This window comes from Neofelis nebulosa, chromosome 6, assembly GCF_028018385.1.
Source record: "Neofelis nebulosa isolate mNeoNeb1 chromosome 6, mNeoNeb1.pri, whole genome shotgun sequence".
Taxonomy (NCBI): Eukaryota; Metazoa; Chordata; class Mammalia; order Carnivora; family Felidae; genus Neofelis; species Neofelis nebulosa.
Window position 1 is genome coordinate 102,174,593 of NC_080787.1, and position 17,578 is coordinate 102,192,170.

General features: G+C 42.0%; 1 protein-coding gene and 1 long non-coding RNA gene across 7 annotated transcripts in view; one reads left to right on the forward strand and one right to left on the reverse strand.

The window, feature by feature from the left end:
• LOC131514658 (uncharacterized) overlaps window positions 1-17,578 on the forward strand; it is a 180,199-nt gene that overhangs the window by 98,078 nt on the left and 64,543 nt on the right. For all 6 annotated transcript variants that reach the window (XM_058734897.1, XM_058734895.1, XM_058734898.1 and 3 more), the window contains 4 exons: window positions 1,348-1,397; window positions 1,768-1,944; window positions 10,517-10,634; window positions 13,340-13,505. In XM_058734897.1, coding sequence (XP_058590880.1) covers window positions 1,348-1,397; window positions 1,768-1,944; window positions 10,517-10,634; window positions 13,340-13,505 — 511 coding nt within the window. The remainder of the gene's footprint in view (window positions 1-1,347; window positions 1,398-1,767; window positions 1,945-10,516; window positions 10,635-13,339; window positions 13,506-17,578) is intronic.
• Window positions 9,654-10,381, reverse strand: LOC131514668 (uncharacterized). The gene is made up of 2 exons (XR_009263199.1): window positions 10,236-10,381; window positions 9,654-10,120 (listed from the first exon to the last, which is right to left on the reverse strand). It is a non-coding gene; the product is annotated as an uncharacterized LOC131514668 (long non-coding RNA).

Below are 17,578 nucleotides of genomic sequence, written 5' to 3' on the forward strand. Positions count from 1 at the left end.
AAAGCTCTCATTGTGTTTTACATTTGAGCAAATAAAAATTCTTAACTTGTAATCTGTTGCTTTCAGCCTATTTAGATAGGACTATTGAAAATATAAAGAACTATAAAAAGGGAATTCAATAAGAAATAGAGAGAAAGTAATTCAAGGTAATTGCAGTCTACTTTTAAAAATACGTACACTTTTCCAAGACCACATTTTATTTTGTCACTTTCTAAACACAACTAGTTTCAACACCTGCTCTGGAACATTAGCCCATTCCTGAATAACCCACAGGTGTTCAGGGGTTTAGACAGGTGAGCAAGGGCTCTTACTATCGAATTTATGTGTTATCTGGTTTTCCAGATGTTAATGCATGTTTTTATTTAAGGGTTTTATGCTAGCATAATCTATTGGAAAATATTATAAAATTTAAGCCTTTAATCAGTTAAAAGTATTGCTTAATTTTGTGAATATCATTTCATTGCTCATTAATTTTTTTTGAGGAGGAAGTCATTAGACTAATATATAGTTATTTGGGAGAGAAATCACAAGTCTACAACTCTAAGCTTTTTCCCTATCTGTGACTGAAAAGGAAAGGCTTAAATTTCCCTAATCCAGTTCTACAAATGGGATGTAAGGGAGGCCAGACTTCTAGATTACTGCTGAGTAATAATGGAGGCAAAGGACTCCTTTTAATAAGTAATTGAGATATTCAATTGTCTTTTTTACTACAATATTCAAAAAATATTGACCAAGTGAAAAATGTTATAGCTCATTAACTGCTCTTCAGGATCATCCAATGCCTGTCAGATTAGAAGACACAAGACTCCTAGATCAGAGACAAAGAACTTTATGACTCACAGCAGAGCAGGTGACATGAGCTTCATGTTTCTATCAGTTCCCTCTGCCTCCCAAGTCCCAAGGGGGCAACATGGAGGAGCCTAGATTCATGCACTGGGTTTTTGTCACAACCAATGGGTTCATGACACTGAGCTTGAGTTGTCATAACTCATTGGGTTCATGACACTGAACTTGAGGAATCCACCTCTTTTTAAATGGCAAGCTTACTATTTTTCCTGGAGGGAGACATTCCCTTATCCCTTGAGGTTGCTCTTTACAAACAGAACCCTGAGAAATGGCCCAGGTAAAGACTAGTCAGGGTCTTGCATTCTTGGCATACTCAGCAAGGTCTACCAGAAGGAGAGAGAACCACAGAGGCTCACAGCAAGTTGGCCTTCAGAAAGAATATCTCAACGGCATGGGCTTTTCCTGCCTTAAGTTTGCTATAAGTATGTATACATGTACTAGGACGGAGAGTTTTTATAGCCAACCTTCTAATAGAAGAACTGTCATTCTCTTTTATCGCAGGATGAAATTGGTAAAGTCAAGAGAGACGTTATAGTTGAATATTGTCAGAAGTAAGTATAGTATATATGAACAACATATGCTGATTTCTCTGACTGTGAAGTCAATAAACTGCAGTGTTACACAGAAATCCAGACAATGAATCAGGTGGTTGGTTTTTAAATAAACACACAATTCTCTTGGGTAAAACCAAACCAAACTATCCTCTGACACACAGAAGAGCATCAGAAGCGAATGCTAGGAGGTGCTTTGAAGAGGTCCATGCCTCTGCCTTTAGGCAATAGCAACCTGACCCAGATAGAACTTTCTTCTGGATGAGGTCCTCTATTCTCTTTGAAAGGTCTTTCAGGGAAGTAGATCTTTCTGGGAATGACACAAAAACTTTGGTTCACCTTCTGGATATCATCTCTTCTGACTTTTCAGACTGAACTGCCATATGTCTCACTATGCTCTTCGGGGTCAGATCATGGCATACTGCAATAGCCTGAGAGCCCTGCTGGAAGATTTCCCTGCTATCAGGGACACCTTTTTCATTGTGGGGCAACCACGAGAAAAGAAAGGGTTGAGAGACTCCAAGGAGGGCCTCAAGGCTGACCCCAGGTGTGTAAATTCCTTTAGAGCTTTTTACTCCCAGCAGCACCCCACCCCCGCCCCCACACACCCTATGCCTCCCAGGGAAGAAGGAAGAGACATGTTACATTTGGTATGGGAATTGCTTTCTTTACTGCATTTGACCTTGGTCTTTTGGTTCAGAAGGGCAGAAGAAAGAGCTAACACTCCAAGAATAACAGTATCTTTGTATTTGAACCCAGAAGAAGTTCTCTGTTTATGGGCTATTTCGCTGCTTTTTCAATCTATGTAGTTTTGTTTTCCCCTGGAGATCCCAGAGATTTTCATCAGTCACACCCTTTTACATAAGCCAGCATCTAAAATGAGCAAACAAATAAGTAAACTTGATCTTGAGCTGTCCTGGCTTCAAATATTTTACCCAATGGAGCAGAAGGAATAAGAAACACCCCCACACACACACACACCCCACACACACAACATTGATACCCCAGTGCCTTGGATAAATCTGTCCTTCTGTATTTCTCTTACAGAGAAAAAAAAAATGCATGTAGAATGATATTAAATGATAAGAGCAGAGCTGCTCCCATACTTCCTTTTCATGCCTTATCCAGTTTCTCAATTATTCTTAACTCACCTTGCCTAGAGTTCACTCAAGTAGATGGAGGAGTTAGCATACCTGTGCAGTCAGTGACCACATTTCCTTTAAAAAAAAAAAGGTGGGGGGTATTACATGGTTATGTAGCCTCCAAGGGGGAGCAAAACATCCTGTAGGGTAAGCTTGTTTCCTCCTTACTCTTTCCCATACGGTACAGAGCTTATGCCAAGTAATAGTGATATTCAACAAATATGATCATAGAACAGACAGATGAAAGGGAATTGAAAGAACATTTGTATCAGACCACTCCTTCGCTCACTTATTTCTTCATGCATTATTTAACTACTACTTATTTAGTGCTTACTTAGTACCAGACATTTCACCATGTGCCAGGGTTACGAAGGTGAGTAAGTCATGGACTCTGGCAGTAAATTCAGTCTAGTGGGGGAAAGCTCTGTGAACAAAAAAGTAACTTCAAAGATTTTAAAGATAACCTGCTAGAGTTACGCGAAATGTTCTGTGAGGACGCACAAGAGGGAGTGTTTAACTGTAGCCCAGGGCCTCAGGGAGGAATTCAAAGAGGAGGTGACAGGTAAGTTGGAACTCACCAAAAAAGGGGGAGGAATGGTAGAACAGGCTAGAGAGTACTGGAGAAGGAACAAACTTGAGTTTGTAAGCCCTTGACTGACTGACAGCTGGCTACCAAAATAGCGACCAGGCCTACCTTATACTTATAAGGCACCCAGTTTGTGGATACCAGTGTTTGTCTCATGAGCTCAGCCAGTGCATTCACCTGGGTAGACTTGAGGATTTACCTAATGGAAGAATGCATTTAAGGGAGGGGTAGGGCAAATATACCTCAGCAGACTGACTATTTTGCTGAAGGGTTTGACTGGGCACCTGTTTCCCAATGAGGCTGAAGTGTGTCTTTCTCTCATATGAAAGATCACAGGATAATCCCCTAAGATTTCTTAGTTTCATTATTTCATCTACCCACTAGCCAAGGAAGCCATTTGTAAGCCTAATCTATGTTTGGGATCAAATTTTTAAAATAGTTTCCAGAACTCTAACCACAAGTTCACTACATTTGTGTTTAGGAAGTCTGTTTTTGTTTCTGATCTGTTTTATTTGAAGCAAGCAAATGAGGTCAGGAAGTAGAAAAGAAAAAAAAATCTAACTTGCAGGTCTTGCTCTATTCCTTTATTGTTTATTTTAGATGACTGTGTGTTTCCTAAAGATTAGGGGAAACAGTCATTTAAGGGGGAATGAGCCTAGCCAGTTAGTGTGTGGTAATTTCATGGCAGGGTTTTGGTCAATAAAAGTGTGAGCAAAGTGAGCACACACCCAGAGTCCAAGTCATAGTCAGGCAGTGGATGAGCAGTGACTGATAAAGATTCAGTATTTTTCCACTATACCTGTGTCCTGCTCCCTAAACTATCTAGACTTTAACATGCCCCTTTTACTGCACCTCAGAAAATGGAGCAATAGAGAAAGGAAGTTCTGTCTTTTGTGGAAGTTTCATAAACTTGAAGTAGTATAGAAGATTATTTCTAACTCCAAAGTCTGTGGTTCCATGTACTGAGTATTCATAAAAATGGACATCAGCCACAAGGAGGTAGAGAGAACCATGGCCTGGGAGTTAGAATATTTAGGCTTTACCCAGCTTAGTCATAAGGTGCCCTGAGGTCTCAGGCAAATTGCTTCTCTTCAATCTCTGAACCTCAAACTCTTCATCTGATGAGTGAGGAAATGGAAGCAGCTCTCTGAAGTTAAACATGCTAAGATCTTTAGTGTTAGGGTATCTAGAGGTTGATTCCAAGGAATGGAACTGCTATGGAAAGACTTCCCAGAAAGGGACCGTTGAAGAAAGTTCATGAAATGATAGATGGGGATCACCCCAGGGCAAGTTTAACTAGAGGTGTCCCCAGGACAGTGTTGGGTAATGAGGGTCATGGAAAACAGAGGTCCTCACTCACTGCATTCCTAAAATATGGAGTTGGATTAGGTGGAAGATAAAGAATAAGTTTTCTCTTAAATATCAGTTCTAACAATTAATGCCCTGCTGAGGATTCTGAGATGTTCCAAGCTTATGAAAGTGTTGTAATTGATTGGCGATGTCTGCCATGGCCAAAGACAAGGGAAAGGCGGCTTCCCTGCTTGTGTTTGCCATCCCTTACCCAGAAGAACCCCATGCATTTGGTAGCTTTAAAATTCTAAGATGCTACTTAATCCTTTAAAGGCTGTAATGTACTGTGTTTAGTTTTAACAAAGACTACCATATCCTCAAACCAAAGTCTCTCTAGAAGAGGAGCCAGAGGGAGTTCTCCTCCCAAGAAAGATGTCCGTTGAGGGCTCCTTGCTCTTCATGGCTCCAAAAGAGACTAGAATCTGGATACTGGGATGATGCTTGGCCACTCTCCAAGAGCAGTTGGCTGATGGAGGAGTGAAGAAGGGAGAGAGAGAATACTAACATTAATCGAACCCTTACTGTGTGACAGGTAGAGCCACCATGATCCCATATGGTGCTTTATGGACATTAGAAGAAGGCACTCCTTCTTCTGGGCAGGGTGTAGAGCTTGGCAAGCAAAAGATAGGCTGGATATTGACCACTGCTAGCTGCCTCAGGACACAACCTGAACAGCAGTACATGGCAACCTTGGTGCCAAGTGCTGTACAGCAATGGATAGACATGGTTCTTGCCCTTCAGACAAGGGGAAATAGGTAATTACAGTACACTGTGATAAAGAATAAGATATGATAAGAGTATAATGAAAGTATCCACCAGGAAATGTTCAGTGTTATCTAAAGGATTGGGGAGGTGGGGATGGGGAGCAAGGCAGGCTGCAGGGAAAAGGGGATACTAAACCTGGGTCTTAAAGGGTGGTTGGTGTTTCAAGTGGACAAGGAAAAGAACTTCAGTTCAAGCTAGGAGAAAGCACAGAGAGGTGGACTCTTGAGTGGCTCCCACCCAGGGTATGTGAGGATGAGCAATGGGAAGTAAAATGTACAGAACAATGGGCAAGATCCAGAAGTCTGGTGTTTGTCTTTCAACAACAGGAAGAAGGGGAGCAAGCTACTGACACTGTACAGACAGGAGATGTTTAGGAGGTGAAATCAGTTGGCCAGGTGCTGGATTTATGGGAGGCTAAAGGAAAAGGAGGAATCTAGGGTGTCACCCAGAGTCTCTGACTTGGGTAAAAAAAAAAAAAAAAAAAAAGACGGCAGTACAATTATTATTTAATTGGTACAGAGTTGCCATTTTGGAGGATAGAAAAAAGTTCTGAAGATGATGGTGATGACAGTCACACAACAACGTGAATGTACTTAATGCCACTGAACTGTACCCTTAAAAATGGTTACAATGACCAATTTTATGTTATGTATATTTTGCCACAATTTCTTTAAGTGGGGAAAAAATGGCAGTGCCATTAAGAAGAAGAAATGTGGGGGGGCGCCTGGGTAGCTCAGTTGGTTAAGCGGCCGACTTCGGCTCAGGTCATGATCTTGCGGTCCGTGAGTTCTAGCCCCGCGTCGGGTTCTGTGCTGACAGCTCAGAGCCTGGAGCCTGTTTCGGATTCTGTGTCTCCCTCTCTCTGACCCTCCCCCATTCATGCTCTGTCTCTCTCTGTCTCAAAAATAAATAAACGTTAAAAAAAAAATTTTTTTAAAAAAAAAGAAGAAGAAATGTGGAGAGGGAGATAATGAATCACAGCTCAGAAGCCTCAGCTGTGAATTCGTCCAATAATCTCCCACTAGGTCTCAGATACTTCCTATTCTGGATGTTCACTGCACTTTCTTATACAGTTGACCCTTGAACAACACAAGTTTGAATGCAAGGGTCCAGTTATACATGGATTTTTAAAATTTTTTTTTAATGTTTATTTATTTTTGAGACAGAGAGAGACAGAGCATGAACGGGGGAGGGTCAGAGAGAGGGAGACACAGAATCTGAAACAGGCTCCAGGCTCTGAGCTGTCAGCACAGAGCCCGACGTGGGGCTCGAACTCATGGACCGCGAAATCATGACCTGAGCCGAAGTTGGCCGTTCAACCAACTGAGCCACCCAGGCACCCCTATACATGGATTTTTAATAAATATATTAGAGCGCTATAAATGTATTTCCTCTTCTTTATGATTTCCTTAACATTTTTTCTTTCGCTTCCTTTGTTATAAAAATATAGTATATAATACATATGACATACACAATATGTGTTCATTGACTGTTGATGTATCAGTGAGGTTTCTGATCAATAATAGGCTATTGGTAGTTAAGTTTTGGAGCAAAGCTGTGCACAGATTTTCACCTTTGAGGTGGGTCAGAACCCCTAACCCCTGTGTTGTTTAAGGGTCAACTGTACTTCCATTACACCATGCTTCTATCATAAATCATGCTTGCATATCTAGCTGCCTCAGAAATGTAAGAACCTTGAGGGCAGTGGCTGCCTTCATTTCATATGCCAGGTGTGTACCTCCACCTTTGACGGGAGGATGGGGGGTGGGGAGGGGCCCACAGGAAGTAGCGGGGGTTCCAGCAAGTAGCCTTTAACTCAATTAGGTAATAACAGACCTTGTCATCATCTGCTGGCAGGAGTTTGGTATGAGGCTGAAAGAAGACTTGGAATTATTAGAAAAGGAAATGGGCATAAAAGCTGATCAAAAGAAAGAATAAGGGTTGTCCTGGGGTGACACTGTTCAGGCTGGAAACCATTTACTTGTTGTTGTATCAGTGCAATTAGTGGTATGATCTCCTCCAGCTGTGCTCAGCAGAATGCAACTAGAAGCAGAAAGCATAATAGCTGGTGGGATTCAGAGCTGGGCTTTTGCTAGGTAGCTGGGTAGTGAGTACAAAGAAGTAGAGACTGGAAGTTTCCTGTGCTTGACCGCAAGACCCAGTCTGGGCAGGGAAGGGAGCGAATTCAAAATGGAACTGACAGATGGAAGGGCTGAGGGAAGTACCAAAGGGCTGGATGACATCACAGAGCATATGTTGGGGGGATAAAGGAGGTTTATTGAGAGTGAGTGAGTGAAAAAACAGGGATAAAAGGTTGATATGGGAACTTAGGATGTTGAGTTTAAGTCTTTGGAGGTGATGTGGTCCCAAGTAATGACAAGGTCTGGAATGTGGCCCCCAAGTGAGTGGCTAAAGGAGAATTAAGTTTAAGGGGGATGATATTGAGCAGGTCAAGGAACTGGCAGGCTGGGGAATTGATGGGTCATCTACCAGTAAGGGGAGGAATCCTCCTTGTAGGGCTGAAAACCAGGCTAAACTCCTGAACTTTGGAACCAAAACTTCCTGCTACTCTCTCTGCCCTTCCTCAGCTGCAGGCAGGGGTGAAAATGGAAGGACATAGTGGATGAGAAATTCAGGATAACACTTGGAAGAGGGCCCTGCAGCTCCTGGGATCTATATGCTCCTCAGAGGCTAAGGACTGGTTCAGCCATGCTGCTGCTGCCAGCCCCTTGGCCTGCAACCTCTGTGTGCTCAGCCACAGGCCTGGTGACTTTGTATTGTTGATATTCGATGTTTCTTTGGGGCACCTTTGGACATTGTGAACTGAACAATAGAGATAAGACTGGATTACACTGGCTTTGATCTGCTGCAGGACAGGATAGTCTGACTTTGTGGTTGCTGAAATAAGGGAAATTCTCCAAACTAACACCATCCTTTGTTCCCAAGCTTCAAATTACCTGATTAAAACCCTGAGACTTGAAAGGTAGGTTTAAAGCCAATGATTCACCTCACGTAGAGTTGTAATGATTTTAAAAGTCTCATACTCAGAACGTTTGATATTGAAAACATTCAGCCCTCAGGTAAAATGAATTACATTTTACTTCAGTAAGTGGAAGGGGTCATCTGAATCTCTCCCAGTGACCCAGAAACGGTAACAAGAGCCAAAAACCACCCCTATGGTTTCCAAAATGTCCCATAGAAGGTGAGACCCTCCCACTGAGAGTCCTTGCTATCGACAATGGAAGTGGGAATGAAAACCGGGTACAAGTATGAGGGGATCATGAAATCAGTAGGACCTGAGGAGTAAAGGAGGAGGGAGGGTCTAAAAATGACTCCTTGATTTCTGGTTTTGGGGACTGGGGGTTGTGGTTCTTTTAACATGGGAGGAGACACAGGACTGGGGTGGAAGAGGGTAAGGAGTTCAGTTCTTGCTTTTTTTTTTTTTGCTTGAGATGACCTGAAGCACTGCCAGCCAAAAGGAAGCAAGTTGGAAGCCTGGAGCTGTGGAGGGGACCAGGTGTGCAAATGAGAAGTCAGATGTCACTGGCAAATAGATGGTGGTTTTGGCCAGAAGAGTGAACACAGCTGTCCAGGACTAGGGGGAGAGTAGAAGGCTGAGGTGGACCCCAGGGGCCCTGGGCAGGGAACGATGTGAGGGTGGGGGCTCCACACCCACTGCACACCTCCTTCCGCTGTCTGTCTGTCTGTGAGGACTGCCTTGTCTAGCATAACCAAGACAGGCCTGAGGTGGCACTAGTCTCTGGCCTTTCCCTGTCACCCTCAATTCTACGACATCCTCTCATTAGCATGGACAGGTTCCTACTTCTTGACAAATAACCCTGGGGGTTCCTATGTGTCCCTCTACCAGGCCATAAGCATCCCTTGCTCCCCACCCAGCCTTGGCCACTTTGCTAGACAAACTTTATGTTATAATATAAATTATGATAACAAACTTTGTATAGCACCTCACAATTTATAAAATACTTTTCACATGCTTGGCACTCTTTTTTATCTTTAGTTTGTTTTTTGGTACTTAAAAAAAGTATTCCTTACACCAATCCTGTGAGTTAGGAATCATTATCCCCATTTTATGTATGAAAAGACTCAGATGGTAATTCATCTAAGGCCACACAGCTGTGGGTGATGGAAGTTGGTCTCAAAATGGGGTCCTCTGATGCTAGAACCCACACCTGTTAACTGCCCATAGCACCATTTTCACACCAGATGAACACAGACATAAAGGCATCGAATCCATTCAAATGGGAAACCGCTCCCTCACCCCACCCTCTGTTACAGTGGGCCACTTAAGTCCCGAGATGATATAGAAACCAAGTCAAGATGCCAGCTTCCTCCAGTGGGTATAATACAAAGATCACGAGCTTCCATTGGTATGAAGGTCGAAAACAGGCAAAACCCAACAAGATAATCTTTTAATGGTTTATCCACCTGTGGTAAAACTACAAGGAAAAGCTAGCATTGGTTAATGTAAAATTCAGGATGGTGATTTCTCAGAGGGCCATCAAAGGAGCTGGCGACATTCTATTCCTCAGGCCAGGTAGTAGGTAGCTGGGCTTGTGTAAATTCTTAAACCAGACATACGTGAATTATGTGTTTGTACATAAACCTGCAACAAAGAGACAGCTATACTGCTGCCTACAAATAATAAGGTATTCGGAGGAAGAGGAGAGCACAGAGGGAAAAGAAGGAAAAGAAGGCAAGAGTCTGGAGAACCTGGCAAAAAACATGGCAGGCTAGGGAGGAAAATAGAGGCTGGTCTCTAGAGCCTGGATTCTAGACCTGGACAGATCTGCATTTAAATCTCAAACTTCATCTCTTAGGAGCTGGACAGGCAAGATCTCAGAGTGCCTCCGTTTCCTCATCTGTAAAAGAACAAAAGAGGTACATTCCAAGGTTGTCATAAGAATTAAGTGAGAAAACATATAGCGCCTAGAATGGTGTTAGCCACCTAATTCAGTTCTCCCTTTGCTTTCTTACCTCACCTCTCCCTCGCTCCGTGCCCACTCCTTCCGCCAGCACAGCTGAGTCTAAAAGCAGCCCCACTGCTCTTCTCCACAGTTATTTATAGCCAGGGCCACCTGTGAGCGGCCTGGAAGGGAGGCCTGCTGGCCCAGGCTCCGACGCCCGGCTCATGTGTCACCACAATCCAGACTCTGGCGCTGCGGCTGAAGGGCAGTGATATAAATAGTTCACGCTGGGGCCACCTCTTTTTTAGAGAGAAATACTGTGCCTACCCAAACTTTCTTATAATGCTGCAGGAGTTTTCAGCCCCGGCCACGATGTTTGCTGTCTGCTGACGGGAAAGTCTTCCTCAATTTATGGTTCATACCCCATCCTTCTGAAGTGCTGGTTATGTTCAAAACTCTGCCAGAAAAGGTTTGTATTTTTTTTTTTTATGTGTACCAGAATGAAAACTGGCTGAGTTTTTTGTTTTGTTGTTGTTGGTTTTTTTTGTTTTTTAATGTCTTGTGGTTAATAAGCACATCAATTTCAGAGAACATCTCTTGTTTTTTTTCCAGGGATATCTAATAACTGAAATCTTCACACAGCCCCCCAATATTCTTGCCTGCTTTATTATTATTTCTCTTAGGCCTTATTATTTTCTGAGTTCTGTTTCTCCCTGGTCATTAATGAACACAATTCAAGCTTCCCACATTCCTTATTAATCCTCAATTTCCTCCCAAACCCTTCATGAAAACGCCACTCTGATGTCCTGAAGCTAATGACAGGTCGAGATCACAATCCTGGTAATCAGCCTATTTTTTGAGGGGTTGTTCTGTGTGCCTATCTTACTGGTAACCATTAAAAAAAAAAAGGAGTAGATCTAGAAATGCACAGGGCACTCATGTATTTACTAAGTACAGTGTTGAAAAATGGCAATTTGGAAACATTCTAATTTTTCTATGTAAGTGAACACCTATTTAACAACCTAGGTTTCTTACCCTTTCTTTCCCCATACCCCAGCTTTATTGAGATATAACTAATAAATAAATTGTATATATTTAAAGTGTACAATATGAGGGGCGCCTGGGTGGCTCAGTCGGTTAAGCGGCCGACTTCCGCTCAGGTCACGATCTCGCGGTCCGTGAGTTCGAGCCCGGCGTCAGGCTCTGGGCTGATGGCTCAGAGCCTGGAGCCTGTTTCCGATTCTGTGTCTCCCTCTCTCTGCCCCTCCCCCATTCATGCTCTGTCTCTCTCTGTCTCAAAAATAAAAAATAAAAAAAAACGTTAAAAAAAAATAAAGTGTACAATATGACATATGTGTACAATGTGAAATGATTACCATAATTAATGAACATACCAATCACCTCACATAGTTACCTTCTTTTGTATGTGGTAAGAATACTTACCTACTCTGCTAACAACTTCCAGATATGCAATACATTATTATTAACTCTAGGTACAATGCTGTACATTAGATCCTCAGAATTTATTCATCTTCTAACTGAAAATTTGTACCCTTTGACCAACACCCATCCATTTCCTACCCCTTGGTAACCACATTTCTATGAGCTCAACTTCTTGTTTTTTTAGATTCCATATATAAGTGACATTGTACCATATGTGTCTTTCCTATCTGGCTTATTTTACTTACCATAATATTCTCCAGGTTCATCCATGTTGTTGCAAATGGCAGGGTTTCTTTTTTTGTTCATGTCTGAATAATATTTCTCTGTGTGTGTGTGTGTGCGCACACGCATGTGTGTGTTTCACATTTTTTTTATCCATTTATCCATCCACTGGGCACTTCCATTATTTCCATAGCTTGGCTATTATGAGCAATGCCGCAATAGACATGAGAGTGTAGTAATCTCTTTTGAGATACTGATTTTGGATACATACCCAGAAGTGAGAGGATCATATAGTAGTTGTACATGCCAAAGAATGAAACTGGACCCCTCACAAAATCTTTCACCTCTCACAAAAATTAAGTTGAAGTGGATTAGAGACTAAAAATAACATCAGAAACTCTCGGAGGAGAATGGGAAAAGCTCCTTGACATTGGTCTTGGTGATGACTTTTTGGATATAACACCAAAAGCATGGGCAACAAAAGCAAAAATAAATAAGCAGAACTACCCCCAAACTAAAAAGCTTCTGCTTAACAAAGGAAATAACAAAAATAAAAGGCAACTTACAGAATGGGAGAAATATTTGCAAACTATGTATCTGATAAGGGGGTAGTACCTAAAATATGTAAGGAACTCCACAACTAAACAACAATAAAATCTGATTTTAAAATGGGCAGAGGCCCTGAATAGATATTTTTCCAAAGAAGACCTACACATGGCCAATAGGCATATGAAAAGGTGCTCAACAGCACTACTCATCAGAGAGATGCAAATCAAAACCACAATGAGAGATCACCTCACACCTGTTAGGAGGGCCATTGTCAAAACACAAGAGACCACCAAGTGTTATCAAGGATGTGAAGAAAAGGGAACACTTGTATACTGTGAATGGGAATGTAAGTTGATACATCCATGATGGAAAACAGTATGGAGGTTCCTCAAATAATTAAAAATACAACCACTCTTTCTTTCACTGAAGAATTTTATGTGTTTTTGAGATATACATAAAAATACTACCTTCTTTCAGTTAGATCATACGTTTCTACTTTTTCTTCACTTGAACATTAATATTTAAGATCCAGGGTTTAGGTGGCATGTTTAAAATACATTGAAAAATATCTATGCTTTGCTTATAGGTATTCCCTCAGGGCAATGTTGTCTGAATATGGGTTCCTGCTAGGAATTTATTTGTGATCCTCGTAACCTATCAGTGGTCATACAAACACATTGTGCTGTGTTTATGGTCACTGTGGTTTTAAACAAAGAGAAACATATTGCTTTAAATGCCTCACTCCAGGACTTACCTTGTCCAAAGGCATATACCCTGGTTCATGAATAGTTTTGTTGTTCTGTTTTTTAGATATTAACCTGTAATTATTATCCTATATTATATCGTGAAAATGTTTAACCAATATTCTTATTCAAAGATATTATCCCCATCAATGCTCATATATTTTTATATGTGTCTTAGAAACTTCTTAATATTTCTTTGTGTTGGTTATACCCACAGGCAGCTTTTCAAGCCTTAAAGCTAACTCTACAGCTGATAGCCCCTCTCCATGACATTGTGGCCTACCTTTTCAGTTTTGCTAAACTTGGAAATTGCTCAACATGTTTTAAATTTCCTCTAAGTGCTAACCCTTTGAAAGGTGACTGGGGAGGAACTGAGGGCATTGGTAAGTGATTAAAGGTGATTCAAATCACCTTCAATATTCGCTTGAAATTCTATGAAGCTCTTCCTGCACCCCCACCGCCCCAACTTTACTGCAGTATAATTGGCAAATAAAATTGTAAGCTATTTAAAATGTACAATGTGATAACTTGATATGCTCACACATTGTAAAAAGATTTCTCCCATCTAGTTAATTAATATGAAGCTCTTAATACTTGGAAAGACAGAACTAAAATATTTTTTCATAAATGACAGTGAGAAGAAGGGCAAAGGGCAAAACATCATAATATAGTGTCTCCAAACTAATTAATTCCACATTTATAGGCTAATCCACAAGGTAAAGCAAGTCAAGAGTGGCAAGCCTGGCTTTTTACCCTGTATTGGCCACTTGGTTACTGGAAGCTGGACATTTTATTCTGTGGATCTTTGTCCATCTATAAAATGGGGATGATAATACCTGTTTCATGGAGATGTTCTGTGGATTAAAATCTCTGTAAAATTTCTACAAGAATGTACATCCCCCTACTGCACAATAGTTTTATTTCATTCCCTTTCTGGCCTATGTGAGCTAACATGGCAAGGTCAGAACCAAGCATTTATTGTCAAGAATTCTTGCAGACAGTCCTCTGTGAGCTGACAGTAGCCTGATGGTCCTGAAGTAAGAATGATTGAAGCTTTAGTTTTATTTGCCAAGTGCTAATCCATAAACCCTAACTAAGCACTAAGTTCTAAGATAAATGCACAAGGTAAATTAAAGACTCTGAAATGCTTAGTAAGCTGGGTTAATCAAAAGTAGGGAAACTGATCTTGTTATTTTAATAATTTGACTCCCAAATTATGTCATTAGTTAATGTAAATGTGATAACATATTGTAACAGAGTAGCCAAGGATTTTAATATTTTTTGACGTTTATTTATTTTTGAGAGACTGAGAGAGAGCACGAGCAGGAGAGGGGCAAAGAGAGAGGGAGACACAGAATCTGAAGCAGGCTCCAGGCTCTGAGCTGTCAGCACAGAGCCTGCCGCACGGGTTCATTCAAACCCATGAACCATGAGATCATGACCTGAGCCGAAGTCAGATGCTTAACCCCATGTAGCCAAGGATTTTAAAGGATGAGAAGAGCCAACAAAATGAGCTAATAATATGCCTATTCTAACCTAGTGGTCTTCAAACAAGTGTAATATACTCTGAATCTATTCCTCTCTGGCCAGTGTATAAAGGAAATATGTTTGTGGGAGACCCTGATTTGTTTGCTGGTAGATTTGCATTGCGCTAATGAGCATGGAAGGAATCTGTAAACATTCAGATAGGAGACCCTAGGGGAGCGTATGAGTGGTGATCCTGGAGGAAGATTGATGCCTGTATCTGAGGACAGGCAGCATGAAGAAGGGATGGATTGACGCTGACTCAGCAGAAAACACAGAATTTTCACAGGCTAATGAGATTGCAAAACTACTAGCAAATCTTCCATGTAAGAATCAAGAGAAGAAAGAAGTTCCAAAGCATGCTTAGAGCCTTTCCTTTTACTAATTCGGGGACTGTTATAAAAGGGGTTTACTCAGAAAATAAACTAAGACACTCTTAGAGGAGCTGCTAGATTTGGGGAGGGTATGGGGACCGGGCTTTAGATGAGGGACAGGAGAAAGAATGCCATCCCTGTCCTTGAGACACACGGAGATGAGATAGAAGCCTAGATAGAGCCAGAGTCATCTTTCCATAGAGGCTGCATAGGAACTTCTACAGCAGCTGGGAGGGCGGAGCCTGTGGGGAAGGTGACGTGGGGGGTACTTGCCCTCACTAGAATCAATGGAGAAGGCTAGGAGGGATGGTCCTGGTAAGACAAGAAAAGGACTCTGGCAAAGGTGACAGGCAGACTGCACATGGCTAGTCCAGAGAATGGCGTACCTACTGGTGTGATACTGAGGAACAGTAGGAAATGAGGCCAAATTGTTGAGGACCTGGAATTCAGGATGAAGGAAATTGGTTTCTTACTATTTATATGCTTATGAACCAGAAACCATTGAAACATGTGGGGCCCAGGCTTTCCAAGGTGTGCAATTAGAGGCATGCACCCTGTCATGTTGCCAGCAAAAACATTTGTGCTCCAGGGAGAATGTGCAAAGTTTTGCATACTCTGCTGAAAATAGATAAAGAGCAAACTGAACTAAAAAAAGAAAAATCCCACTCTGTGATAATCATCTTTTTAAAAAGCCTAGGTTGCTCAGTTCCTGGCCTGCTTCCCAGAGGAGACAAGGAGAGCTAAGGTGAAAAGAGATGGGTCTGTTCATATCCTTGCCCACCTCCTCTTGGCTATTGCCAAGCTATTTGGAGTTTGACTTTTGTGGGCTCATATGCTTTAAAATAATTTTTAAGGGGACCCTCCAGATCTCAGCTTTGGCCCTGCCATTTGACTGAGAAAGCAGCTCTTAGACACTGTGCACCAGCTCTGTGGATCTGCCCAATCCTTTCCTTCCCTGAAAGTCAGCAACTCCCTTTGGAGTCAGCAGAGGATGTAATCAGCCTGTGGGAGTTTACACTGTGATTTCCTTGTAAAGGTTTAGGAGGCCAATTAAAGCCCAAATACTGTCCACTAAACTTAGAGTTTCAGGAACTCTAGAGACAAGCTGAGAACAAAGTGTGCTGGCTCTGAGTATTCACATGGAGACAGGGCCACTATGATTTCCACCTCACCCCTCCCCCTGCCCCCACTTCTCTCTCTCTCTCTGATTTCCCAAATAAGACCCTCCTGGGGAAGTCTCATTTGTTTCCTGATGTTTCCTGGCTCAGGGTCTCCTCCCAACCTCCCCACCACAACTACATGGTAACCATCTGCCCCATCCTCACAGTCAGGCTGTCTGCCCTGCCCGCCAGCCACCTCCCCTCCCACCAAGCAGCTGCTTGATGCCATGAGACAAGGGAAGCCTAAATGAGGATGGTAAAGTCAGTTAATAACAAAGAAAGGGTAGTCCCCACCTCTGCATCTGTGTTTTAATGATAATACTACCTATCAACACAGAACAGTTTTGCTGGGAAGTGATCATATAAACATGCACACACATCACGTATATAAACAATAATGGAAATAATGAAAAGAGAACAATTACCTGCAATCCAACCATTCTAACAAGTGAGATATTTTTATTTACCTTTACTGCCTTCTAGCCCTTGTCCAAACACACTTTACATTTAACAGAGCTTTAATCGCGGGATATATACAACTTTATATTCCTTTTTCATTGTCATGGCAGAGGATTATAAACCATTCCCCCCTGGTTGCTACTTCACCTGACAGCATGTAATGCTTGCAGACCGTCCCACTAGGCCTTGAACAAATAAGGTTCACTGATTACCACTAAATAGGGCTTCCATCCACCACCAAAATTCTTGTGCAGTTCACTCTAACATGACTCCTCTTCTGGAGGAAGTTTCTTTTCAGTCCGATATGACCATCAGATTTATAGAGGAGTCATAAAAATTTTGGTGATTGGGTCCAATTTTGCAGCGGCTGGAAAAGTACCTAAAAACCATTTTTCTCTTCTATGTAAAGCATCAAATGGATATGAAATCTGGACTTCTCATGTTTTCCTAAAGCCAAAAGCATATATCACAAGTGTTAGCAACTATTCTCAGTCCTGGTTCTGCCCTGGTCAGGCTCTCATGGACAGCTTCCCCATTCCCTCAATTCCTCTTTCATCTAGAAATGTGGGAAGAAATCCAATGCCAGGCCAGATAGGGTAGAAGGCTGCTCAAGACTGGACAAGCTATTGAGAGAGTAACTCTGCAAATGCCTCATGAATATCCCATCTGTCTTCTGCCTTGGGCTACATATCAGGCACAGAGATCAGTTTCCATAGTCTTCTTCCCATAACTGTGATGTCCTCTCAACTAGAAAGCTATCACTGTCCTCGCTGGGAGTTGGCGAACATTTCAGATCAGCTGACATTCCAATAGCCCTGGAAGTGTGGGCCCACCTACTACCCTACTAGTGCTCCCTAAGGACTCATCATTTTCTTGCTTTGCTCTCCCATTCTGACTAACTCCTCTCCTGGGCCAATAATAGAGATGCTATTAAGTCAT